This window comes from Andrographis paniculata, unplaced genomic scaffold, assembly GCF_009805555.1.
Source record: "Andrographis paniculata isolate CXL003 unplaced genomic scaffold, ASM980555v1 Contig22END, whole genome shotgun sequence".
Lineage (NCBI taxonomy): Eukaryota > Viridiplantae > Streptophyta > Magnoliopsida > Lamiales > Acanthaceae > Andrographis > Andrographis paniculata.
Genome location: NW_026137513.1, coordinates 1007082 through 1017500, shown reverse-complemented (window position 1 = coordinate 1017500; position 10419 = coordinate 1007082). Strand labels below are relative to the sequence as shown.

General features: G+C 37.6%; 1 protein-coding gene across 1 annotated transcript; it reads right to left on the bottom strand.

The window, feature by feature from the left end:
- Positions 1–5223: 5223 nt before the first annotated feature.
- LOC127245249 (uracil-DNA glycosylase, mitochondrial) lies at positions 5224–9762 on the bottom strand. Its single transcript, XM_051266003.1, has 7 exons — positions 9416–9762; positions 8802–9019; positions 8298–8456; positions 7821–7851; positions 7419–7554; positions 6402–6485; positions 5224–5695 (listed from the first exon to the last, which is right to left on the bottom strand). The coding sequence occupies exons 1-7, from the start codon at positions 9645–9647 to the stop codon at positions 5629–5631; spliced, it is 927 nt and encodes a 308-aa protein (XP_051121960.1). The 5' UTR covers positions 9648–9762; the 3' UTR covers positions 5224–5628.
- Between the last annotated feature and the right edge of the window lie 657 nt (positions 9763–10419).

The window sequence follows — 10419 nt, the reverse complement described above, 5'->3', positions numbered from 1 at the left end:
ATAAAAAGAGATTGCAACTCAAATTCAAATATATTTTTAATTGATCTTTTCCATACTTACGCAAGCAATAAGTTTGAAACCATAACTAAAACGTTGGGCAACACTATTGTTGTCAATCAAAATTTTCCCGACGGCTTATTGGAGTGAATTCGAACTAGAATTTAGGTAGATTTTTTGACTTTCTCAAAAAAAATCTGAATCCATATTCACAAAAATACTAAACAATTAAAAAAAAAAAAAAAAAAACCAACTCGTTTTCAGGCTGTAAATCGGCCTTTAAACGAACTTCAAAACCTCTTGATATCAAGTTACAATCATCCTACAATTCAACTTCTTGCAACATTATGGGTAGATGAAATATTTCTGGAGAATAATAAATTGCTTTTAATATGTGTACTTCCCCGAATTGGTCAGATTCCGCTTCAACAATTTCAATGCTCAATTCCAAAATATTACGCAAATTCGATGGAATTGAGTGAGAAATATGAATCCAGTGTCGCTTAAGGATTGTTGAATAAGTAGGCTTTCCTTCACTAATAAGAAAGCTATCGAATCTTTCCTCAATCCAATAGCTAATTCAGCGACCACAACGCCGGCAGCTTTATGCGTGTTACCGGTAAAATCCGTAGTTTGCATTCCATTCGGCGGTAGATCATTGCAACTCTTCCTAATTTTCTGCAATATTGAGAGTGTCATTATGTTGACTGATGTCCTACCATCGACTAACACCTTGCCGATCAATGTCCAATCTTGCGCTTTGACTTTCCGTCAGTTTCCAAAAATCATGGAGCATTCTCAAGAGAGCTATCCTTTGTCACCCACACCACGGGGCTTTCGTCTTCCACCAAAATATCTCCTTGTAATGACTGGGGCTGATTGCAAGGGGCGACAAACTTGGCGGGCAAATTTCCAACTATATTTATTGCAAAATCACCATGAAATTGAAGTGCACAATCAAGATCACAGTCAGAAGCAATAATATCTAAACTTGCCTCTTAAAAACCATCATCATCAAGAGCAACGATCCGTCGTTCCTTGGGTATCTTCGAATCCGGCGTAATCATTAACATTTTTTCATTATCTTTGTTCGGCGCAGCTTGTGAGGTACTGATTTCATCCTGGTGGATTTCTTGCATTTATTCAGAAGTACACGTGGACAATAGGAGTTGTTTCTAAGTGAACGAAAAGTTGATAATTAGTGTCACGTGTAACATTCAGCACATTGGTGTCCTGCTACTTCGGCCTCCATTCTTTTCGGTTATTTAGGCGATGCTGGAGGTCTCCAGATAGAATGGCTTGCTCGGGGGCTGTCTTGGCCATGTGCCCGGCTCGCACTTCATTTAAATATTGCCTAAGATCCTTGCATGAAGCCTCTGCAGAAGTGGTGACCGTAGGTGGTGCGTCGGGATTCGGTTCCAAGCCTTGCGCTTGCCAGCCTTGGTGCTTGACAACAACACTATCGGCACCCTTTTTGGGATTGGAATAGCTGTTGATACTTATTCTGAGCTTGATTAGTTGCCCAGCTCCTATCTCCTGGAGCCTTTTTAGGTTTCCGAGTCGGGAGAAGAGTGATGATAACTTGATCTACCGACGACACCCTCCAAACCACTCAATCTTTCTTGAAACTCAGTTTAGGTAAGGTTTTTGAAGACGTCAACCTATCCCATAGAGGAGCTCTACGTGGGAGACGGAAAGCCTGCCCTAAGTGCTCGGTGACGGGTATGCTCGGCATCAACGGTTTTTTAATTTTCCTCTCTGTTGGAACGTTTGGTTGTCTTTCTTTCTTGGGATGGACCTTAACTACATTCACAGGGGCTGAAAAGGGATCAGTATCAACCTTCATTTTTGACCGATCAACAAGATGCAATCGACCCTCTTTGATCGCTTTTTGTACCGTATTTCGGAATGCGATGCAATTTCCTACTGTGTGGCAGAGAACTCCATGCTAGTTACAAAAACTCTTCCCTTTCACTCCTCATCGGATGGAAATCTATGCCTCATTTTTATCCAAATGTTTATTGTCTTTAAATAAATAATTAAAAATCTGTTCGGCTTGGCAATATCAACTGACTATAGCTCATTCGGATTGACCTCTTTTTTTTCCTAGAAGCCTTCAAAGATAGAGAAAAAAATATACGTCGTTCCTTGTGTAAATTTAGCAAAACACACATCACCGGTATCATTGTCGGAAGACAAATTTTTGTCTTTCTATTGACTAAAGTGGACACAACGTCTACGCTACTTCCGGATAATTTGTGTTTCTCGATGCAGTTGTTGGGCCTTCATAGCCTTCGACATCAATTGCTGAAGATCTAGATAATTCTTGCAACGCAAGTCTCTCTCGTAGACGAGGTAAAATATTATCAATTTACATCCCCCACGACTTGACCTTCTAAAATTCGCAGTTGGCAACATTTTTCGGCACGCTCGAAACGCTCAAGGAACTGCTCGACAGTCTCATCATTCCTTTGCTACATACTTGTACGGTGTGAAACGATAATCTCCGGTGATATGTATAAAATCTCTTGTGAAAAGCCCTATCCAGCTGAATGTGGGACCTGTCAAGGACAAGAAAAAAAATTGCAATTTATACCAATTATTATTTCCAAATTGTCCGTTGCATTGCGCGGTGAAGCAGCTAACATGCTCTATCGTTGATCGAGAGTCCTCGCCGGAAAATAATGTGAGCTCCAAGATATGCATGTTCTTTGGAAAAAAAAAGTTCATCCGTGATTTAATTTGAAAAAGGGCGTCAATAATGCTGATGAGCTGGTACGTGCAGCGGATTGTCCTATAATTGTTGAACTACCTCTGTGATTGCTTGATGGTCGGGGAGGCTCAATAAGGATATATGTATGTCCAGTTGCTGCACGACCCATGGCAGGCCGTGAGGGACCCTGGGAAACTCTCAGGACCTAGTTTAGTTGGTATCCGAAAGGTGGCAGCAGCGATTGTGTGGGTTATGCCGGCTACAGATGCGCTGTGTGTTGGGCGAATTTGGCTGCCCCCGATCGGCCGTTCCAGCGGATCAGCCATTGGTGGGGTCAGGTACGGCCTTCCGAAACTTATTGAAAATGCCGCAGCCTAAGGAATCAAAATAAGAGCTGCTGCTGTGGCTAATGAGGGTATACTCAAACGACCCATGCGGAAAAACATCCATGGGGCTATAGACCTGCCCCTAGCCTCACATGCAGGGATAGAACTAGTAACGTATCATGGGGGACCATATCATACATCAGAAAATACGTTGGATACAGTGGAGGCACCTAACTGGTCCAATTTGTCGCCGAACTCTGCTCGGAACCGACTGAGAGTGTGGCACTGTGAACATAGTTGCGACCTGGGTTGTCTCAGACTTTTTCGGGGCCTTAAGCAAAAGTAGATTTTAGGCCCTATAAACATACGAGTAAATGTATTTTTAAAATGATATGATTGACATTGGCGTCGGCTAGACAAGAAGTTGAAGACAGTGGTCTGACGACGGTGTTGACTCGAGAAAAAAAGATGTAAATCAAAATGACGGCGCTTCGTCTGGATGGGTGGGCACAATGCGTCAAAAATGTGAAAGTGAAAAGAGAGGTGTAGGCACCATTTGAAAGATGTAATCCAGTGTGGTTATAAATAAAGATAAAAAAAAAGATAAGATTAGAGTTTTAAATTTAATTTTAAAATTAAAATTGAATTGACTAATAATGAAAAATATAAAATATAAAATAAAATTTAATATTTAATATTTATAATAGGCTAACATTTTAAAAAAAACCTCTTTTAACTAGGGGCATGAGCAGTTACTCACCCTGCTTATGCTAATAGCCGTCTCTGGTTGCGACAAGTGGTGGCTGAGGGTAGGTTGCCATAATGGGTGGAAAAACAACATGTTGGGCTGCCGGAGCATCCACCGAACCAGACAATGATGTCGTCGGAACAAACAATGGGTTTTCTCACCAATGAATAGGTTATTTTTTGCTCCCCCAGCATTTTAAATGTCTCCCTACTGAACCGTCTACCCTTTGGTTTTGCGCGAGTTGCTGCCTATCAAGAACTTCTTGGTTTCGTTATTGGATCGTCACTTGGCCGAAGCGCAATTCCTGAGAAGGTCCTGCCTCGACCGCCAATGCCAACTGCTTGCCCGGTGTAAATTTTACTTATGTGGCACTAACAGGGGTCTTTCCTTTCGTTTTTTTTTTTTTTCTTTTTCTCGTTATGCCACAGGATCATCTCATTTTGTATAATCGGGTCGAGGATGTGAGAAAAATATCTTGTTAGTTATAACGTTTGATCATGAAGGACTGATAGCACTTCCATGCGGATGCTCTCTTGAATCCCCAACAATGGTGCAAGCAGATTATACCCATCCGCCTCTGTCGAAGCTTTGGAATTGCCAGAAATTGCTCGCCGATATGATCTTTCTCGTCCGATCCTTGACTATTCTTAGAGTTCATCACATCGCTTAACATTCAACTTCATAAATTCATGAATGTGAAGGAATACGTGTGTCCTACTGGGCATATCAATTTATTGTCACTAAAAATATTTCAGGCGACTTATCGTAGCAAGCCGAAAAAGATTTACGTAGGTTTTTCGGCTTCCTAGAAAAGATTCGAAACCGTATTCATACAAATAATAAACAGAAAAAGGAACGACAAAAAAAATAATAAGCAAGAAAGTAACTAAATAAAAACAAGCAAATGAAATAAATGCAGAGAAGAAAAATAAATTGAAGAAGAAAGTTTGTGATGTTCATGTCGTGTCGTCCCCACTTCAAAAATAAACACCAAAAAATATATATATTTTCTAAATTTATACCTAATTTTGTTATGATTTTATTTTATCTCTAAAAATTTCGTCCCTATCTCAATAACCTTTCAAAATAAACTGGTTGCTTCATTCCTCTTTAGTAGGGCTGTCATAGAGCTTCATGTAGGTTGCATGTCAGGCTGCTAGTTGGACTGCGCATTTATGATTTTTGGAACTTTTTTATGGGATTGAATGTATTTCATTGCAAATAATATTTTTAGGTAACTATTTAATTAAATTAATTTTTTATAATAAAATGGAGTGTAGGCGTACTTTTTTTTACATTTTAATATTTTTAAAATAAATATAATTATTTGATATTACATTTACATTAAAAAAAATTGAAATTTGAAAGTAATATTTTCAAATAGAATAATTAAATCGTAACTAATACAAACCCTAACATTTATTATATATTAAATTAAGCGAGATAAAAAACCCAACTGAAGCAGGCGAGCACCCACCTAGACCTAACATAGCATGGCACTCAAACCAAGAATGTCTAGTTAGAAAGATTTGACATATTAAGCATGCAAGAGCAACAAGATCAGGTCAAGCAAGGGATGATACAGCTAAACTGATGTTCATTTAACAGTGAAAGCAAAAACTTGCTTTGGATTCATCATGTACGTACGCATACGCAGTGTAAGCCATGATTTTGATTTAGACACAGGCCTGAGTTGGGTACCGTGTTCTGGTTGATAATGTTAACAGCAGCACAACCAATCCATGCTACAATAACTATGAACAGAATCAACTACGCACCAGCTATCTTGCTGCATTCTCGACAACAGGCATGTGGCAAAAGAGGTGAATAGTCTTCTGCCAGCACTACAGCTGCCAATCTACGGGAGACATACCCAATTTCTCCAAGATCTCGTTTGCACGAGAGAAATGCCTGTCGGATCAAAGGATTAATAATCAGCGGACAAAGCATGCCGTGGCAAGCGGATGTGATGAAATATTTAAGCAGACAGTCACGTGGAAATGACTCTCAGCAGAGGTGTAAGATAATAAGGCTAAAATGGTCTTAAGAACATGCTTAGTGTGCCAATTTCTTGCTCCATATCAATCTTGGTTGATGACAAGAACAACAAATAACCAATAATCGGTATAAAAAAACTAAAGAATGTGAAGAGTGAGATTCAGTGAGGTTTACATGGTTGTCTGGGCTAACACGAATCAGGATATCCAGATGGTTGTAGTACTAACAGCATATGGGGAAACTAAGTGGCATCCAGCCACGAATTGGCAGGTTCAAATCTTTCCATTTTCTCATTCTATTCTCCATCTTTGATTTCAAAGCTTATTAAGGAGAGGTTTTATTGTAAACAATAAAATAAATTGCATGTGCTAGACAGAGTCTTCAAATTATTAAAAGGGGCAAGTTTACATCTGTTCAACTATTATTTGCAATTACAAGTTTAAATATCTCTGAATTTACTTCCTGATTTCGATATCTTTTAGGCGCAATTTAAATCATAATAGATAAACAGGAACTTCAATTGTTCTGTAAAGGAAAACAACTATAGCAAGCAGCCAAGGGCTCAACTGTCCTACTTGAGTGTATTCAAATAAAGACTGATGTTCAGTAAGATACTAACCTGCATCCAAAGAAGCCTCTGTGTGCCGACAAACCAGAAGGATGTGCTGACTTGAGAATATAATGCTTTGATTCGTCTATCAGCCTGTAAAATCAGTCAATAATTACAATGTACTGAATTCTTGGTCTATTTGCTCGTATTAATGAAACCCTCTACAGTTTGTAAACTAAACAGTAGGCTCATTACAACTTAACTATCAGCCTAAATTAAGAAAATGGCTAAAGCCACTTTCCACTTGATGCTAAATCAAAAGTAAGAGTTCTATTTCGATCAAAACAAAAAAAAAAAATGTAAGAGTTCTATTTTAAAGTTTTAACTTTGATTGATGCACTGAGGCATATTGCTACAGTTGTGCCTTCTAATATCAAACCAATGCAGGATTTAGATATGAATTATTAGTAAAATGGAATATATAATATATATATATATATATATTTAGTGATAATGAGCGTGCAATTCCAGTTGCCATCATGGCACCTGTAACTTAACAGTGGAGAATGCTCAGATGTTTCAAAGAGTTAATTTGGATCTGTATATAAACTCCAAAAAATACTGCAGGAAACATATAGGATAATCCACACATAATTGACTCCAGACCATTGTCATTCACAGAAAATGACAACATAGAGCATAGCTGATTAACAGGAAACATGGTAACTAGTAGTTATTATATCGGAAGTAAATCATTACATACATTTATCTGAATCTTACAAACAGCCATAGCAGTTTACATGGTTCCATTACTTAATTCATGAGAAAAGGACCACTCTTATTGACAAACCAAATATATAAAGAATCATTTTTTAAGTCATTTGAAAATACATGACACTTCTCCAGGATATTTATATCCGAACAGGAAACCGAATTTGAACCATCATGCTAGGTAGTTTCAAACTTTTAATTTACAATAATTCCACAAGCACTTGCATATTAAATTATTTGAGTTTCTAATTGGCAAATGGTAATTAATGACTAACATAATGGGCTGCATTAAGAATGCATAACCAAAAATATTACCGTGATTTGGCTTGGGCATAGTTCCCCCAAAGAAGAAAAACAACACCACTTCTTTTCTGGGAAATAGCTGTGATTACAGAATCAGTAAACTGTTCCCACCCTTTCTTGGCATGGGAATTAGCCTGATGCTTTCTCACTGCAAATCAGTCAACGAAGTTTCTGTTCAGTTTTTATAATTCAATATAGTGAGGAGGACAATACATAATGTACTAAAATTCATCCTCAGAAAAGAAGGAACAAAAAAAAAAAAAAAAAAAATCAACTAATGAAAAGTATCGCAAGGAAATAATTACCAAAAATGTCTCTTTACACCACTACATTTCTAATCTACCATGAGAAAGCATAGGAACATGTAGAGCGATGAGTATTTTGTTTGAATGATACCAGGAGAAACAAGTCTACCTGTCAGAACAGCATTTAGCAGGAGAACACCCTAGAGATCAAAAGAAAAGAGTCATTTCTTGAGAAGAAAAAAAAAAACAGGGGGGGGGGGGGGTGGGGGGCGCAGGAGGGAGTGGGGACCCATACATGGTGGTTTGAATGCAGTAATGACTTTGAAATAATATTTGAACAAAGTAAGCATGCAAGATGGATTCGGCAATACGAACATTTGTGTTTCATCAGGGACTTGCCCAAGTGAAAGTTTTTCAGTAGAATGCAAACCCATCACTACCCAGTATATATCTATATGCTTCATGGACAAGGTGAGGTATTATTGTAAATTTCCCCCATCCCTACGAAAATTGCATATTCCTCTCCAGTTGAAAATTAGAAGAACAGGAAATAGATTAAAGCGTAAACAAGTACAGATATAATCCTTCATGGGAGCTAACATAGGATGATACATCGTCTATCAGCTCTTAAGAATGCAACTATTACCTGTACAGCCCATCTTTCCAAATTTCCATTGGTTGGAATAGTGCAACCCAAATCTTGATGAATCTCTTTATATATGTTCACAAGGCTTGAAGGCACTTTGATGCCATCTGGCACTGAGAAAGAGAGGCCCATTGCTTGGCCTGGTCCATGATACGGATCCTGAGGATATTTCAGAAAAAAACATACAATTGACTAAACAATAATAAGATCGAAGCAATGCAAAAACACGACAGTACTAGAATATGCACAAAATATGACAAAATTCCGTATGGAAATGAGTTCAATGAACAATATGAGTGACATTTGAAAGCAAGAGATTGGGAGACATATTGGACAACAGGTTCCCTACTGGTGATAAAATATAAATTCCAGAAGATGAGCAACAATTGTTACTTATCAGATTAGATTATACGGCATCGAGATAGATAAAATCCAAGAAGCTCTACACTCAATTCAAGTCTTTCTGTGGTAAAATCACATTGCTGGAAGAAAAACAAGATTTACCTGTCCAATAATAACAGCCTTAACCCGGTCAAATGGAGTAGTATTTAGCGCATTAAAAATCAGATGTTGAGGAGGGTAAATCGGAACGTCTCCACGTAATATTTCACTCTTGACAAATTCACAGAGTGTCTTCGCATAAGGTTTCTGCAGTTCACCGGATAGCACTTCTAACCATGTCTCCTCCACCAGTAGCTCCTCCAACTTCACATACCCCACTCCTTAATCACAAAAGACACTGCAGTCTTAGCAGACAAAAAGTGTATGATATATAAAAATGCCTCTAACAGTGAACTTTGGCGTAACCTTTCTTCAACATACACGACATTGCATTATATAGAGATGATAATACTGAAACACTACTGACATATACAATGATGAAATCCTGTAAACACTGAAGAACATTGCACCTTCATATAGTAGGCACTAATAAATGTTACTCGGTTATGGTAATTTTTATAAACCAAACGAGGGCACAGAACCATATTCTGAATCAAACAAGAACAAAGGACAGAAGACGACTGCGGAAAGTCCAAATTAGAAGATAACAATATTTTCCCTCGCTGCAAACATATGTGATCGAAAACAAAAAATGAGAAACAAAATGAACAGTAGACCTGCGGCAGTTGCTTTGGAGACTTTGTCCGAACAAAGCTTGAGGTTCTTCTTGCACAAAGCGAGGGACCTGTTGAACTCCATTCTCATCTTCTGCTCGGAGGAGATGACTGTCGTTGACAGGGATGAAGCAGATACACCGCCTTGCGCTGAAAGGGGCGAAGACACTCTCTTGAGACGCTTCGCCGCGGGTTGCTGGAAGAAATCCTTTAGGGTTTTGGGAGGAACAGCCATTCCTGGCTCCTGTTAGAGATGGCGGGAAGTTCTGGAGGTCAGAAAATTAGCTCTGCCATCGAAGATTAGAGCATGCCCAATGGTCCTAATTTGGGTTTTGGTAGATGCTGGTGTGTACAGTGGACTCGCACACACGCACCGGCCGAGCAATATATTAGTAATATATTTAGGGTGTGTTTGTTTGAAGGATTTCGGAGGATTTTCACTATTCATCTAATTTTTTTTCCTCAAAAATATCAAATCAAACACCTATTTTTCATTTTTTATATTATACTAAAAATCAATTTTACATTCAAAACATCACATCAAACCCTATTTATATCACATCATACAACTATTCAAATTCAAAATTTTTACTATTCAAATCCCAATCCAAAATCCAAACCCCCAAACAAACACACCCTAGGGTATTTTGATTTATTTATTTATTTTATTTTGATTTTAAATTTAATATTTATTTTTATTAAAAATTATACTTAATAATAGTAAAAACTTAATTAATCTCTATCCCAACTCAAACTATTTTTTTTTTTACTATTTTAATCTATCTCATTCCAAAGTATTTATTTTTTTATTTTAATAAAAATATTCATACATCAATACCAAAATACATTATACATATAATTACTTTTTACATAAAATCGGATATGGTCCGACCGTGTATAATTATAACTAATGTAATTTTCTTACCCACAAAGTTCAATAGAACAAATGGATTAAGAATATATATAAAAGAAAATAGAAGAAAAAAAAAACAGCGAAAAGATTGTGA